General features: G+C 35.9%; 2 protein-coding genes across 2 annotated transcripts in view; both read left to right on the top strand.

The window, feature by feature from the left end:
- The window catches only part of LOC127648714 (poly [ADP-ribose] polymerase 2-like), a 115,123-nt gene that overhangs the window by 70,056 nt on the left and 26,992 nt on the right, over positions 1-18,075 (top strand). The window lies entirely within an intron of this gene.
- Positions 10,985-17,324, top strand: LOC127648716 (leukotriene B4 receptor 1-like). Its single transcript, XM_052133444.1, has 5 exons — positions 10,985-11,271; positions 14,515-15,112; positions 15,607-15,807; positions 15,903-15,946; positions 16,134-17,324. Exons 2-5 carry the CDS (start codon positions 14,534-14,536, stop codon positions 16,339-16,341), a joined length of 1,032 nt encoding a protein of 343 aa, XP_051989404.1. The 5' UTR covers positions 10,985-11,271; positions 14,515-14,533; the 3' UTR covers positions 16,342-17,324.

The following is an 18,075-nucleotide window of genomic DNA, read 5'->3' as shown; positions in this document are numbered from 1 at the left end:
GAACGTGTAAATGCATTTCCAGGGCTCGAGCATCTGGCATCAGATCAAATTGACTAGTGCTGGCTTAATCTAAATGTAGATATTCTAAAATTGTTATTCATGTCGGCACTAATGATGTCCAGCTTCTCCAGTTGGAGATCACTAAAGATAATGATAAAGAGGTGTGTGAACTTGCAAAAAAGATGTCAGACACTGTAATATGCTCTGGCACCCTCCCTACTCGTTGTGGTGATGAGATTTATTGTAGATTAGTGTCACTGAATGGCTGGATGTCTGAGTGGTGTCCAAAGAATAGCATATGATTTATAGACAATTGGAGTTTTTGGGGTAGACCTGACCTGCTGAAGAGAGATGGACACCATCCTTCCATGGAAGGTGCCGCTCTACTCTCTAGAAATGTGGCTCATAGTCTTAATAGTGAAAGTATTTGACTAACTGGGGCCCAGGTCAGGAAGCAGACAAACTGATTAATCTGAACTTCTGTTAGCTGCCTTGAGACGTCACAAAGATCACATAAACTACAACACATTGACTGTATCACCTAGATATCATATAGAGACTGTGTCTGTTCCCCGAACTACCAAACACAAACCCCTCACTACATCATTTAGAAAAAATATTTGATTAAGGTCAAACTTAAAAAAACAAAAAAACATTTAGGATAAACATCATATAAATGTAGGGCTAATAAGCATTAGATATCTTTCAACCAAAGCACTAATTGTAAATTAAATTATTACATATCATAGTTTGGATATACGCTGTTTGACTGAAACCTGGTTTAAACCAGTTGAATATATTAGTTTAAATGAATGTACTCCCCCAGTTTATTGTTATAAACATGTTATAAACATGAGCCTCACCTGAAGGGTTGAGGAGGAGGTGTTGGTACAATTTACTTTACAATTTAAAGTTTTTGGTGTAACTCAGAGGACAGGATATAAGTTGAAGTCTTTTGAACTAATATAGCTTAATGTGACACCGTCAGATATGAATAAAAAATCTCTGTTGTCTTTTGCCCTTGCTACAGTATATACGTAGATCACCCTGGCCTTACTCAGATTTCCTTGGTGAATTTGCAAATGTTCTAGCAGATCTAGTATATAATGTAGATAGAGCTTTAATTGTTGGTGAATTAAACATTCACATAGACAATGAAAATGACACATTGGAATTAGAATTTATCGATATTCTCAAATCTCTTGGAGTCAGACAAAATATCAACATAATCATACGCTAGATTTAAATCTGTCATATGGAGTTGATGTTGATCCTACAGAAATTCTACCGCAGAGCGATGACATCTTAGATGATTACCTCGTCTCTTGTTTGCTGCGATCCGCTAATGTCACAAAATCTACACCACGCAATCATTCAGGTAAAACTATATTTTGACCACTAAAGATAGCTTCAATAATAATCTTCCAGAATTGTCTCAAATACTCACTAAGCCTTGATGAAGAACTTGATGTAATAGCAGAAAATATAAATATAGTTTTCTCTAGCACTCTTGATATTGTCACCCCCCTTCGATTCAAGAAAATTCAAGAAAAAGTCACGCACCGTGGTACAATGATCACACTCATGCTCTTAAGAGAGAACTCAGAAAATAGAGAGCAATCAGAAGAATACAAAATTAGAGGTATTTCTGTAGCTACAGACAGGCACTAAAAGATGCCAGGGCAGCATATTTTTTCATACTCAAAGAAAATAACCACAACAATCCAAGGTGGTTATTCAGTACTGTGGCTAGATTGGTTAGGAATAAAGAATCGTTGCAGCACAATAGGTGCTATTCACTTCATTAATTTCTTTACTGATAAAATTTTAAGAATCATAAATAAAATTGGGGCTATACTATCAACTGTCGCTGCATCTCAGAAAACAGTGTCTCATAATTTTCCTCACAAGCAACTTCAATCCTCCACTGTCATGGGTCATGAAGAGCTAACAAAACACATAAAAAAATCAAAAGACACAACATGTATGTTAGATGCAATACCAACTAAGCTCTTAAAAGAAGTAATCCCTGTAATCACAGAACCTCTTTTCATATTATTAACTCCTTGCTCGCCTTAGGACATGTCCCAAGAAACTTGATCCTGGAGAATTGGCTAATTACAGACCGATTTGAAATCTACCCTTTATGTCCAAAATACTAGAAAAGGTAGTGTCCACACAACTATTTTAATTTCTACATAGAAATGGAATATATGAACAATTTCAGTCAGGATTTAGGCACCATCACATTACAGAGACTGCACTTATCAGAGTTACAAATGACTTGCTCTTATCATCTGATCTTGGGTGCACTTCTCTTCTAGTGCTTTAAGATCATAGTGTTGCCTTCAAGGCAGTAGATCACAACATTCTCTTGAATAGGCTGGTGAATTATGTTGGCATTAGTGGACTTACATTAACATGGCGTAGGTCCTATTTATCAGACCGCTACCACTTTGTATGTGTAAATGAGGAATTGTCAATTCAAACAAAACTTAAGTCACATAACTTTGTACATATATTGTCAGTCATTAGCTCTACCCAACAGGAAGTCAGCCATTTTGGATTTTCTGAAAATCACTGGCTCTGAACTTTTAAATACTCCTCCTAGGGGATTCATGTGATTGGCACCAAATTTTTGCAACATCATGCGAAGACGTTGTAGATGCTAAATTGGGAACAGATTGGAGAACCATCAAATGTATGCCGAAAAATGGTAAACAGAGTCGTTGGCCATAAGGGTTGTGCAAAATGTCATGCATGGGCATGTTATCAGTCACTCCCATTTTTTTAAAAACAAAACAGAAAATTACCTTTCCAAACTTAAACGGTTGTAACTTTGAATACTAGGGAGTATAGAACCAAGCCTGGTCTCTTTCTAAAGAAGACACTTGGCAGTTTATTGTGCAAGTGAAAGCAGTTTTTAAAGTGAAATACATTTTTTTTATAGAAGTTTAATTTTATTGTAATGAAATTGTACTGCACAAACTTTTTAATTTTATATAAATCGAATATACAAAAAAATATCAACTGAAATTTAAAAATACTAGAATATCAAAGCCATATGTCTAATTTAGTTGTTTTCCAAATTCCAAAAAAAATACCTTTTGATGGCAATTTGTTCAGACTCCGTACCAGAAATCAATGTTTATTTATATAGCACATTTAAAAACAACCGAAGTTGACCAAAGTGCTGCAAAATATATAAAAAGACAATAATCAAGACATGTAATAATAAACAATAAAAAGTTAGACAAAAAGAAAAAAATGGTCAACGAATGTTAAAAGCCAAGGAAAATAGATACGTTTTAAGTTTAGTTATAAAAGCCAAGATAGTTGTGTAACGATGCTGACGGCAAGGACAATGATGAAGGCGATGACAACGGATGAAGACGATGACGACGGAGTGACGAGCCCAAGTGCAGTTTATTTTTCCAAAAGTGATAACAAGTAACCCTAATATAAACCGTGAACTAAACAAAACATAAACTTGACTATGACTTGACCAAAACAACAGTGTTACATTAACAATACTCAACCAAAGACAATGGCAAACATGAGGGTATAAATACATGGTCATAGAACACATGAACAAGATAACCAATCACAAGACTGAACTAATAAACAAGATAACAAGACAATGACCATGAACCATTGAAATAACTAGAACTAATAACAACATAATGAAACATTAATCCAATGAAAACAAGACACATAAACATGGAGGGAAACATGAAATCACATGACTTTCATTAGATTTTCAAAATAAAAGACACGAAAAACAGGAACAAACAGAATAAACATGACAAGTTGAGGCAGTTCTAATATGTTTCATAGCTTAGGTCCAACAACAGCAAATAGATCACCACTATTCATAAGTTTAGACCTGGGAACACAAAGCAATTTAGATTCACCAGATCAAAGAGATCTCGATGAAGTCTTTGGGTGCAGCAAGTCCAATAAGTACTGTGGCTGCCTGGTTATGGAGAGATTTAAATACAAACAATAACATTTTAAAATCAATTCTAAATTTAACAGGAAGCCAGTGTAATTAAATCAAGACTGGTGTGATGTGCTCAAATTTGCACGTGTCATTAGATAAAAAGCATGTCAAGAGTTGGGCTGCAACTAACAATTATTTTGAAAATCGATTCGATAAAACGATTATTAGATTATTGGTTGAGCGATTATTGCAACAATTAATTATTAGCTCTTAACCAATTATTCAGCTTGTGCCCCGAATTAAAAGGTTTTATTAATCGTGCTTACTAACAATAAATAGGAAAAAATTATCTTTTAAAAATACTTCTAAATGACATTCACTGATTTAAAGAGAAAAAATACTTTTTATTAAGTTTAATTTAGTAAAAAAAATCATTGCAAAAAAGTGTTTTTGTTTTCCATTTAAAATGGTCTAGAAATTCTTAAAACAATTTATTTGAGAAGCAAAATATAAGATATTTTGACTTGCTTGAGGATGTATCTTAAATATAAGTGTATTTTGTATATAAGTGTATTTTTTCACTTGGTTATACTTCTGCTAGTACAGTAAAGACACAATATATTATTATATTCAAGATCTATTCTCTAAAAGCAAGTCTAAACATCTTATATGCTGCTTGTCAGGTGAATGCAACTTATTTTTAAAGGAATTTATATATAAAGGATTAATATTTGTATTTTTTATCTTATATTCAACATTCTCAGATAACAATTTTTTCTTCTGCTTTATATCTGCTAAAGTAAATGTACATTGTTTTAAATGAGTTTTAGATATGTTTATTGAAAAACAAGCCAAAAAAATCATAAACATATATTGTTGCAGTGTATAAGGGTGCGAAGACTACCTCTCACCTTTCTGTTCACTTCAATCCATCTTTAACCCACAAAAAAAAAAAACCTCTATCTTATTAATAAAGCTGCTTATTACCAATTTTCTAGAAAACTCATAGAAGAGTGTAACGAACTCTGATTCTCAAGTTCACCCCGCCCCCTCTAGCTCTCACGCTCGCTCCCAGTCACCAGAGTATTAGTTTCACCCGCACTCGTTCCAATCACTAGATTATTAGTTTCACCTGCACTGCTCGTTTTTTCCCCTATATATCCGCTGCCCGTTCTCTTCACGCGTGTTGGTTATTGTTTAGTTTACCCCTTCGCTTTGCCAGCTCTAGTGTTCCCCTAGCTTCCCCTGTCTTTTCAACTCGCTTGTTTCGTCTGTATATATATTCTGATTCCCCGGCTTCGACCTTACGCTCCCCTTGACTACTCTTCCGTGGATTTGCCCCTTTGTCATAATCTGATTCCCAGGCTTCGACCTTTCGCTCCCCTTGACTACTCTTCTCTGGATTTGCCCTTTTGTACTTTTGCCTTGCCTGCAAATAAAGCAGTTTTACTTTACATTGTGACTGTCTCTTCTTGTGCGGGTTACAAAGAGGCGCTGACTGCACAGAGAAATGCCAGTTTTGAAGTTTGTTGTTATTTACATGACCTGCTTCCGTATTATCTGAACTTTAATAAAGCGATGACGTATTAATATAACTGCATTTAAGATGTAACACAGGGATGTTTCCTGTAAAGAGCTCCGACTCCACTTATTCCACAACGAGAGTGCTTCTGTATTTACTTACTTGGTATTTTTGTATAATTCCCTCATACTTTGCAATCGACATCACCTGAAGCTGTTTGGTAAGTTTAGAGTGCATCTGGACTGTGAGCTGTGTAATTCTTCCTCTCCTCAGTCAGGCTGCTCTTGTGCGTCATCATTAGAGTTTAATGTGATCTCATGTTACGTTAATTGAGATCAAAGGACTATTCAACAATGAACATTTTTGTCGACAATTTTTTATTGTCGACGTTGTCGATAACGTCAACTAATCGTTTCAGCCCTAGTCTAGACCAATGGAAAAGGGTCATGTGGTCAGTTTAACCTATTCCAAAATGATGGGCATGTTAGGGTAAGAAGGGAGGCACATGAAGCAATGCACCCATCATGCATAGTGCCCACTGTTTAAGCCTCTGAAGGCTGTGTTATGATCGGGGTTGGTTCAGTTTGTCAGGTCTATGCTCAGCAACATTATGCGGCAATAATTTGAAGTCAGGTGACTACCTGAATGTAATGAATGACCAGGTTATCCCATCAATTAATTTTTTCTTCCCTGACTGCACGTCCATCTTCTAGGGCGACAATGGCAAGATTAATCAGGCTCAAATTTTGAAAGGGTGGTTCAGGGAGCATGAGGAATCATTTTCTGTGTATAACGGTGGCAAGCTGATAGATAGATGTGCAATGTTTATAAACATCACTCTCCTGATCTCAAGCAGTGCACTAGCATTGCCTTTAGCCTTCCTTGTTAGCGAACCTGCCTCTCATGCCAGAGGCGCCGGTTTGAGTCCTGTTGAGCCGAGCTAGGCCACACATACCTTACCAGATATTTTATATTTTCTTTTATAGATTACTAAAAACACTAAGAGCCAAAGTAACTGTTTATTTATGTATACTTTTTGTATTTATGTTATTTTCTTTATTACATTGCTTTGAGAACCCTTTCTTGAGAAAAGATAATAATAATAAGTATAATAATAAAAATAAAAGAAGATTAGAGCACACCATCAGACTGAAATATGATTTTGCAAATGTGTGAACTTGCAAATAAAGAGAAAATTATATAAGGTTATATATACATTGTGACATAATATCTAATTATGGCTTAATATCTAGTACAATTCTCAAACTAAATCTAATCATGGTTTTACTACAGGAATTTTGTAGTAGTAATTATGGGCTATTGTATGGAAACTATGGTTTAACTAAATCCCATGGTTAAACTACAGTTACTGTAGTGAAACCATGGATAATTTTTGTAAGGGTAAACAAAACAGAAGTTTAAAAAAATGTAGGCTCACAAATGTAAATAAAAATAAATATATTCATGACTTGAATTATGACTAAAAATCATATTTTAAATTAACCATCATATCCCAAGAAATAGCAAAACACACACACATCTCTCTCTCTCTCTCTCTCTCTCTCTCTCTCTCTCTCTCTCTATATATATATATATATATATATAATAGAAGTATCGGTATCGACGATATTGGACTTTAAATTATTGGTATCGGATTGAAAAGAAAATAAGTGGTATCTCCTATCTACTCCAGGCAGTTTGGATATCAGAGCCCCTCCTCTGGATCGCATCAAACGTGGTTGACCTCGCTTTCTAAACTGAGAAAGCCTAGTTCATGTATACATGGAAACCTCACACTATTGCCTACATAACCATTGAGCCAGTCAAACCATTAATAGAGATCTATTGGCCGGATTGATCCAGTAAAACTGAGTGTCTGATCGGTGTTGAATGGTGCTTTGGCTGTGAATCACAGATCAAGGTGTGGGTGTGTTCAGAATACGCGGAAGAGTCCACAGAATTGGGGAGAAATCGATTTTGATAGCATAAAAAATAATTAAGATCAATATTTTACTCAGATTAAACATATTTACTCAAATTGCTTCAAATTTGTTTAAAATAATGTTAAATGCCAAATGCATGTGTCCACCTTGAATTGTTCCCGAAAGCCACAGGGTGGAAATGGACCAGTTGTGCTTGGGCCCGTCATCGCTGCTTGCAGCTATATAAAGATCTGTTTCTCATTATTCTCTGTAGTCTGCACTCTGTCTGAGACTGGAGACGAAACACTTAAATAAACATGTTCTCTCTCCCCCTCTATCATTGACAATTCTCTCAATAATTATCTTTTGCCTTTATTTTCAAACTTGTCTCATAACTTTCACCTTGGAAGAGAGCTTTTTGTACCTTCTGTTGCCCTTAAAAAATATAGTTGCAACTGTTTCTGTTGCATTAGGTTTCAATGTCTAAGAGTTTGAATTGCATTCCCTTTGGCTGAGTGATGTGAGCAAAGTACTTGAACTGATATTCTGAAAGAAAATGGGCCATATGAAGAACATAAGCAATTTGAAATAGAATCTTATGTGTTGTTAAGCATGGGTCTTGATTGTGAAACTGCCTACTATGTCTAGTTATATTTTTCAGAATTAAGCATGAGCTTCATCAGTGGTAATCTGAGCAGTTTTCAGATATTGGTAGTTGGCATTAAAGTTTATCCAAAAATGGAAATTCTCTCATCGTTTACTAACATTTGTTCCATCCCAGATGCGTATGACTTTCTTCTGCTGAACACCAACAAAGATTATTAGAAGAATATCTCAGCTCGGCAGGTCCTAACAATGCAAGTGAATGGTGGCCAGAAATTTGAAGCTCCAAAAATCACATAAAGGAAACATAAAATTATTCCATACGACTCAAATGGTTAAATTTATATATTCAGAAGCGATACTTGGTGTGGGTGAGAAACAGATGAATATTTAAATACGTTTTACTTTAAATCTCCACTTTCACTTTCAGAATGTGAAAGTGGAGATTTGTAGTAAAAAGGACTTAAATATTGATATATTTCTCACCCACACCTATCATATCATTTCTGCCGATATAGCTTTTACCACTGGAGTCATATGTATTACTTTTATGCTGTCTTTATGTGATTTTTTGAGCTTGAAAGGTCTGGTCACTATTCATTTGCATGGTATGTACCTATAGAGCTAAAATATTCTTCTAAAAATTCTTGTATGTGTCCTGCAGAAGAAAGAAAGTCATACACATCTGGGATGGCATGAAGGTGAGTAAATTATGGAAGAATTTTAATTTTGGGGTGAACGATCCTTTTAAGGGGTGTCTTGCAACCGTCAAAACAATTTGAATTCTAACACTCATCTGTTGCTATATTGGTTGAATACTACTTACTTGTCCCAGGAACTGATTTTTATTAAAACTAACAGAACTGACATTATGTGACACACGCCTACAACACCAAAACAAATTCCTTGTATGCATAAAAAACATACTTGGCAATAAAGCTTTTTCTGATTCTGATTCTGAGATTTAAACTTTTTTCTTTCTTTTCTTTCTTTGTTTTACTAGTCACATTAAATCTGACTAGGAAACTTTTTACCAAGCATTCCTCATTTATTTTTGGTACGTTTAAATGCCTTTTATGTATAAATGCTATTGTTTTAGTCTTGTCCCAGACCCAGACTTTAAAATTAAACAATGAAAATCCATTATAAAAATACAAATTATTACATGTTTAAAACTAGGATAATCTTAACAAAGAGTGAAATATACATAAACAATTTCAAAATTAATTATATGGAAATACTTTCTATAAAATGTTCAAATATTAAGACTGTCCCACAGTTTTGCCGTTATTTCCACCACACTAAACAATTTGGCCCATAATAAAGTTTATTCAAAGTTTAACGTACTTGTTAACCAATTGGAAATAAGTGTCAGTAAAGAGCTTGCTTGAGATTTATGAGACATATGATATTTGAAAAAAAATTAATAAAATAAAGTTAAATATACATTCTGAGCAGAATATTTTATTAGGCGTCAATTCTATTCAAGCTGTAATTTTGCTAAATTATGTAAAAGTGTGAAAATATTATTTAATTGTGTGTATTTAGAAAATATAAAAGTTATGAAATTTGCCTCAGCAAGCCAAAGGAGTCTGACTATCATTTCCACTTAGAAATTCCATTTAACACAATACAGAATTTGAGATGTGGTGTATATGACACTGTGATGGGAATTTTCATGATAAATTTCAAAAATGACATAAATCTCCTGTGGCGCATGTACATACACTGTTGGAAATGTTTAGTAGATCCATTTTTTACATTTGTGACGGTCTGTGAGACTTGAGTCCATAGAGCTAAAAGCTTTTTCTCACACAGCAAGAACATTTAAAATGAACTGTAGGCAAAAAGTTGGTTACAAATGGTGAAAAAGTCCCTATTATGTGTCAAAATATGCACACTAAAAATGTGTTGTGACCAAAAGCTTATTTTTGGGAAAATGTTGCCATCCTGTGGTCAACAAAGATATCTGATATGTTTAGTTCCCACATAGCCTCCCATTACGTAATCATGACATATATGCAAATTTGAACGGTTACTATAAACGTCATGCAGCACAATCATTAAGTCACTCACTTTGCTACTCAATGAAACTCGGTCATGAGAAGCTTATGTTACTCCTGGGAAATAGGTCACTCAAAAATGACACAGGGGTCAGAAATAAGGAAGTGGATTTTCTCACTCTAGGTTTCTTTCTCTCTCTAACTTTCTCAGAAACTTCTCAAATATCATAGTAGTCCCCCCAAAGAAGTTTACAAATCAGTTTTTATGACCCAATCAATTCCAAATGAATTAAATGAAGTCCTGCCCTATATTTTTTGTGTTGAAAATTTGGTTTCACATGTTATGGCTTATGGATACTTTTACCTAATTAGTGATTGAGCAATTTTTTTTTAATTGATGTTAGTCATACATTTTAAAGGAATACACAAAAAAAAAAAAATTCTATCATAATTTACTTACCCTCTGTGGCAGGGCGGAGAGCGGGGCGTGATTCTACACACCCGGTCCCTTATCAGGCTATGTGTGTGTGTGTGTGTGTGTGTGTGTGTGTGTGTCTGTATGTTCGATCGATCAAGAGCTAACATAGGTTAAAGATGAAACCAGGGGCGAAAATTTCATCAAAATGTTGGGCAGGACAATAAACATAACAATTCTCAAGAGCAATTTTTGAAGGGGACACCAAGGTTTTTTTTGTTGTTGCCCCGTTTGCATTTGTATTATTTTATTTCTTAAACAATTATTTTAAGAATATATCATTATATTATTTACAATACACATATTTTAATGATATTTTAGGGGGGTGGGCGATTTCCGCCTATGGATAAAACTGATAGGAAGAGGAAACTTGGGTGGGTGTAGATTTGTGGTAATGTATGACACACTTTACCCACTCCTTCAAACACTCTTCCAGCATGTTTAAGCCTGCAAGGTACGAAAAGCCCTCTCCTTTTCATAAAAAGAAAAAAAAACTGGTGTGTTGAAATAATGGGAGGAGAGTCTGGTGGGGTTCTCATCTGCATTGAAAACAGGCAGATTAGTGTCAGAAAGAAGAAATAGTTCTACTATAGTAGGTATTCTTGATCATTAAATATCAAACTTGATAGAGCGAGATAGCTAAAAAAAACCTAAAATAATGAAGAGTTAAGAAATTTATAACAAAGTATGTGAAGGGCTAAAAAAGAAAGAGAGAGAAGACGACATAACCTAACCGGGAACATCTGGTCACTTCAAGACGAATACATTCCTCAGAAGCCATTCTGCTTTAATCAAGTTAATTGGTGAGTTACAACAAACCCTTTCTGTTGATGCAACACTGTGCAGTTTCTCATTTTCACACATCACCACTGCTCTGAGGTCGGCAATATGCATAAACAGGGACAATTGTAATGAAGGCATTGCAAACTGGACAATCCCATGGTTGCGCTGCCAAAAATGGACTTAAATGGATAGTTTACACACACTAAGGAAAATTCTGTCATCATTTACTCTCACGTTATTCCAAACCTCTTGGAGAAGTCAGAATTTTAGCCTCAGGCACCATTCACCCAAACATTCTGCCTTTTGTGTTCTACGGAAGAAAGAATGTCATACATGTTTGGAACCACAAAAGGGTGAGTACATTATGACAGAATTTTTATTTTTGGGAAAACTATCACTTTCAGTATTAATACTGAAGGCTCACTATTTTCTAGGTTCCTATAATCTATTCACTTAGTTTTACATATGGTAAGTTCTGGTAAGTAGATTACTTTAAGAAAAATGGAAAGAGATGGGTATAGCAGAATGTTTTCTGAATGTTTACTCACTGTCTTTTCAGAAGACAGTGAGTGTGTAATTGCATGCTGAGAATGGGCGGATATTACAGCATCTGAGTTGTGTTCCTAGTTGAGCTTAAAGATCACATGGCAAGTTTTAGCATGCTGTTTCCATGTGTTTTTTTTTTTTTTGGCAGATTACTGGCTGAATTGAATTTTTTGTTTGGTTGCTTAGAGACCATCCTTGATGTTGGCACTCACTTAATTTGCCATCTGTAAAAACAATGATAAAAGGAAAAGTCCATATTAATATGAATAAGATACATTTTGGTCAAACATAATAGGTTTAATTGTTGGATAAAATTTTTGCTGATAGTGTGATCATGTAACTTTCTCTCTGATAATGATTCAGGTAGTCAGCCTAAAAGGCAATAATTAAAGCTGAGATATTTGAGCAAAGAGAAGACAACATGACTCAGCATGAGGCAGATCTTACATGCCACTCACAAATGGAATTTGTTATTTTGTAAAAAAAAAACAAGTAATTGGATACTGACTAACATAGAGGAGCAATACCAGAGTTCACAATTATTTTTTAAAGGAAATTTCCGGGTTCAATACAAGCTCATTTAAAATTAATTTTGTCTCATCCCTCTTTTTAAGCAAAAATTGTTACATAGAGGCACTAACAATGGAAGGGAATGGGGATAGGTCCACAAGAATATGCATAATTTCATAAGCAGTCACAAGATGTAAACGATATTTGTGTTGCGTTAACATGATTTTATTGAAATAAAATGCCTTACCTTATTTGTTTAAAGTTATATCCAGCACCTTTGCTGTCATGACAATGAAACTCTGTAATATCATTATTGGATATAACTTTACACAGATAGGTTTAGTAAGTGATTTTATCTCAATAAATCATTTAAATGAAATATGCATTTTAACGTTTATGGACTGGCCCATTGTAAGTCCCTAGCTGTAACCACTTCACCCAGACGTCTATTTGATGTGTGTGTTTACATCTGGAAGACATTTATTTTTTTTACGTGGTTTGCTCGTCATCTGCAATATGTCTATAAGATGTACACTCACTGAGAATTTTATTAGAAACACCTTTACACCTACTCATTCGTGCGATTAGCAAATCATCCAAATGCGTGGCAGTAGTGCATTGCATAAAATCATGCAGGTACGGGTCATCAGAATGGGTAAAAAACTTGACCATGGCATGATTGTTGGTGCCAGACGGGCTAGTTTTTTTGGTATTTCTGTAACTGCTGATCTCCTGGGATTTCCACATACAACAGTCTCTAGATTGAGACTCAGACTCAGAATAATGCCAAAAATAAAAAACATCAAGTGAGCTGCAGTTCTGCAGATGGGAATGCCTTGGTAATGAAAAAGGTCAACAGAGAATGCCCAGACTGGTTCGAGCTGACAGAAAGGCTAGAGTAACTCAGATAATCGCTACAATACAATTGTAGTGAGCAGAACAGCATCTCAGAATGCACGTCGAACCTTGAGGCGGATGGGCTACAACAGCAAAAGACCACGTCTGGCACTTTTTAAGGGCCATAGTGTTCCTAATAAAGTGCTCAGTGAGTGTATATGAATAAGATATTCAGCAGATATCTTTGAGATGTTTATCATTTAGAATGTTTGTAAATCTGATCTTTTTAAGATGATTAGCAAATGTTAATTAGATTGGGATGCTTTCCAGATGAAAAGGTCTAAAACAGATATCGTATACGTAAGTGTGCTTTATGGGTATGAGTACTGAGCCATACAATAAAAGGGATAGTTCACCCAAAAATGTAATCACCCTCATGCCATCCCAAATGTGTATGACTTTCTTTTTTTCTGCTGAAAACAAATTAAGATTTTTAGAAGAATTTCTCAGCTGTTGGTCTGTACAATTCAAGTGAATGGGTACCAAAACTTTAAAGCAGCAAAAGCACATAAAGGCAGCATAAAAGTAACCATAAGTCTCCAGAGGTTAAATCCATGTCTTCAGAAGCATGGTGTAGGCATGAGTTAGAAACATAAATAAATATTTAAGTCCTTTTTTTACTTTAAATCACTTTTACATTCTTCTTCTTCTAGTGTTTTTGACGATTCACATTCTTCATGCATATTGCCACCAACTGGGCAGGGAGAAGAATTTATAACAAAAAAGGACATAAATATTTATCTCTTTCTCCATTATATTGCTTTTGAAGACATGGATTTAATCACTGGAGTCTTATGGATTATTTTTATACTGCTGTTTGGAGATTCAAAATGTTGGTACACATTCACTTGCATTGTGAGAACCTAAAAAGCTTAAACATTCCTCTAAAAAGATTTGTGTTCAGCAGAAGAAAGAAAATTGAAAACACTTCAGGGATGGAATGAGTAAATAATGAGAAATTTTCATTTTTGGGTGAACTATCCATTTATTGTGAATAGCATAGCTCAGATAATTTAGTCTTGGAAGGATTTGATGAGAACTGTTTAAGTTTATATATAAATATCTGACTTTTGATTGTAGACTTTGATATCTTGACAAATTTGAGCACAGTCTGACACATTGCTGAGATCTGTTCTAAAGCTCTATAGAAGACACATGAGATAACTGGGGTTGTTTTGTTTCTCAGGAGAAATATCTGAGATGCAGAAGCAAAATTCTGCATTTATTCTCCATTTCATCTAATTTATGTCTAGGAGAAACAACTGATATTCTTCAGAGATTTCATTTGTGATTTTTCTTATGGGTTACAGTTCTTCTGAGGCCTTCCTGATGGAATCAGAAAATGGGAGCACCATAATGGACAACATAACAACAATCAATCATGACAATAAGAGTATTGTTAGTAACAATATCTCTGTTACCTTTGGGGCACTCATCCTCAGCATTGTCTTCCTCCTGGGCGTTCCTGGCAACCTCTTTATTATTTGGAGCATCCTGGCACGTGCCCGAAAGCGCTCCGTGACTACCATGCTCATCTTCAACCTGGCGTGTGCAGATGGTTGTCTGATGTGTCTGACGATTTTCTTTATAATATACCTAGCCAAGAAGAACTGGGTGTTTGGAGGTGTCATGTGCAAGTTTCTATTCTACTTGTGTAATACAAACATGTACGCCTCCATTATGATCATTACACTGATGAGTCTACACAGACTAGTGGCAGTGGTGTGGCCCTCATACTTGATTGCCTGTACTCGTAAAAGGACGGTATTACGTGTGCTTGGGGGCCTCTGGATTGTTGTATTTCTTTCGGCATTGCCAGCTTTGATATTTAGAGAAGTAAAAACAGAGAAGAATGACAATGGGAAGGACCGCATTGTGTGTGCAACTAATCACGAGAAGTCATGGCATGTGAGTAGTTCTTCTTTGCTGTCCATAGAATAAATAAGGGTGCTTTAAAGGTACATTAAGTAATATATTGACTTAAACGTTTCTTTACTTAATGAAATTAGTACAAATATATGAGATATTATGTAGACTCACATAAAATTAAGATGGTCCACCCTCATAGTGGCCGCAATGTTGAGATCACATTCTAATCACTTTATTTTGGTTACACTGCTATTATTATACACCTTCAGCAGTGGAATATATGAATCATTGGTGACACATTTGCCTGCAAATAGGACATTTCTACAATGGTATCGGTAACTGAATAAGTGTAAGTATAAAGTCTTAGACCACTGTCATATCTGCCAGTAAAACATAAGCAAAAATGACTTAAAGCACCTTTAAATACATCACTGATTTAAAAATAATCTTATGGTGATGTTTCACATCATATGGTGTTTTTTGTTTTTGTTTATGTCCAAAAATAAATTCAAATTATTTTCCCTTATCAACAGGTAGTTTTCCAGTATACACTTGAGACAGTTGTTGGTTTCCTGGTACCATATGTGATCATAGTCAGCAGTTATGTGTGTATCCTTCGACGCCTCCGACAGACCAAGTTCAGGAGGAAGATACGAAGCGAGAACCTTATTCAAGCCATTATTGTGACATTCTGCATTTTTTGGCTCCCTTACCACGTTATTAATATTGTACAAGTAAGTTCCCCTTATCTAAATCTTCCATAATTCTTTGGAATTCAATCAAAAGCAAAATACTGTATATAAATGATTTATAATTTCTTTCTGGTCAGGTGGTGGCAGCACTTACACCAGTGGGATCACTACTAAAAACGAAGTAAGTGACATTGTAAACTCTGAATATAATATAGCTGTGCTTGAACACATATACTGTACTTTAGAAGCCTACAAGGCTGATCAACACAAAATCTTTAGAAGATTTGAGAGCATTATCCATAGAAAGTTGCTCCAAAACTGAGGTTGTGATATGTAAACAGAACCACCCTTTTTCTGTGTACCCCCAGTCTAGATAATATCTGGCAGTCCAGTCGTGCCGTTTCGTCCGCTCTGGCTTTTATCAGCAGTTGTGCCAATCCAGTCCTTTACACCTTTGCTGGGCGCTCCTACATCAAGGCTGATGGCCTAGCATTCATGGCCAGACTCTTTGAGAGCACTGTGCTGGACAATGGCACCAAGAGAAGCCGTCAGACCAGAGATGTCATCAGAGTATGAGCTTCACAATCTTCTGTTATGACTGGAGCACATTAAAGAGCTTTTTTTTTAGTTTTAGTTTTTTTACATTAAGTTATATTAAAACTGTATTACTTAAGTTGCATGAAATGTTGGCATTTTGACTGATACTGTAGTGAATAAACAATAGTTGAATAAACTCAGTAGGCAGCCCTAAGGCCTACAATTTTTAATAGACTATTATCACTGGTCTAGTGTATGTACTTATATATGGCAGCTTGCTCTCATTCCCAATTTACCTGCTTTAAAGATTGTAAACATCAGGTTCACACGGAGGTCAGAATGAATAGGTCATGTTTACATTTTTTTTATATAATTTAACTAAACATTACTTTAAAACTATACAATATGGAGAACTTTTGAATGTTTGTATGCCTAACTTTTGCTGCTATCAATTGGTATAAGTTCCAATGCATTATATTTAAATAGCTCCCAATTATCACGTGCAAATGGAACAAAATGGTACAAACATGGTCAAGTTACTTATCGCTATTGAGAAGTCTTCATGTACTTTGAATTGTCAGTTATAGAGCTGTTCAGTCATGACATCAAGACAATTTGTAGTCAAACCCTAGAGTCTAATTCGCCATGGGGGTTTTCATCAATATTTTCCTATGGGTTTTTATAATGGGGTTTCCCTATCTGTCACTCACTCAATGTTGAGTCGATGAGTTGACACTAGGGGTCACCCTTGGGAGTCCAGACATCTCTGATCTTTGAGAAAAGGCCAATGGGAATTGGCATGTAGGATTGACATACGAGTATAAAAGGAGTATTGCTGCAAACACACATTCCGATTTCTACTTTGGAGCCGAGCAGACACATTCACTGAGCTGAATTCTTCCTGCCGTTCCATTCATCTCTCCTCTGTTGAAAGCTACTGGATCTACGGCGCATTGCAGCGGTTCTCCCTCTCACACACTACAGTTGTGTCAAGCAACACCCCTGGGCACTTTGGCAGTGCAGCAGAGCCTTTCAGTTTATATATATATATATATATATATATATATATATATATATATATATAAACTTTGCCCGGCAGTTCTCAACGGTAAGAAAGCAGACGAAGGCCATACAGCATATCCTGCCTCGGCGGAGCCACAGGCTCCTGGGGCATATGGCATCCTCAGCGACGGTCACGCCGCAAAGGTTGATGCATATGAGACCACTTCAGCACTGGCTACAGACCCGAGTCAAGAGATGAGCATGGCGCCAGGGCACATACCATGTTCTCGTCACGCAAGCTTGTCGCCGTCTATTCAGCCCCTGGTCAGACCTAGCGTTCCTATGGATAGGAGTGCCCCTAGGCATCATGGTTGCGACAGATGCCTCCCAGCATGGCTGGGGCGCCGTGTACAATGGGCACTCAGTCGCCGGCCCTTGGACCGGCCCACAAATGTCTTGGCACATCAACTGCCTCTGGTTGCTGGCAGTAATACTTCGACCTGAGGGGGCCATTGCCGTTGATCCGGGGCAAACATTTCCGGTGAAGTCAACACCTTTAAAAAAAGAAAAAGAAAAAGAGAAAATTACTACTATACATGTACACTGAATAAATTAATTGATACCACTCTATTTAATGATGTTTATGTCAAACTGAATACAAATATTCCTACCATTTTCCTACACCATGCTTTAAAAGTCGGGAGCCTTGCAGGAAATTAGTAACAACGTTAGAACAGTTCTACAAGTTTGGTATTTATCACCATCGAGTAC

This window comes from Xyrauchen texanus, chromosome 9 (assembly GCF_025860055.1).
Source record: "Xyrauchen texanus isolate HMW12.3.18 chromosome 9, RBS_HiC_50CHRs, whole genome shotgun sequence".
Classification (NCBI taxonomy): domain Eukaryota; kingdom Metazoa; phylum Chordata; class Actinopteri; order Cypriniformes; family Catostomidae; genus Xyrauchen; species Xyrauchen texanus.
Note: the sequence above shows the minus strand (reverse complement) of the source record. Positions and strands in the feature narration are given on the sequence as shown.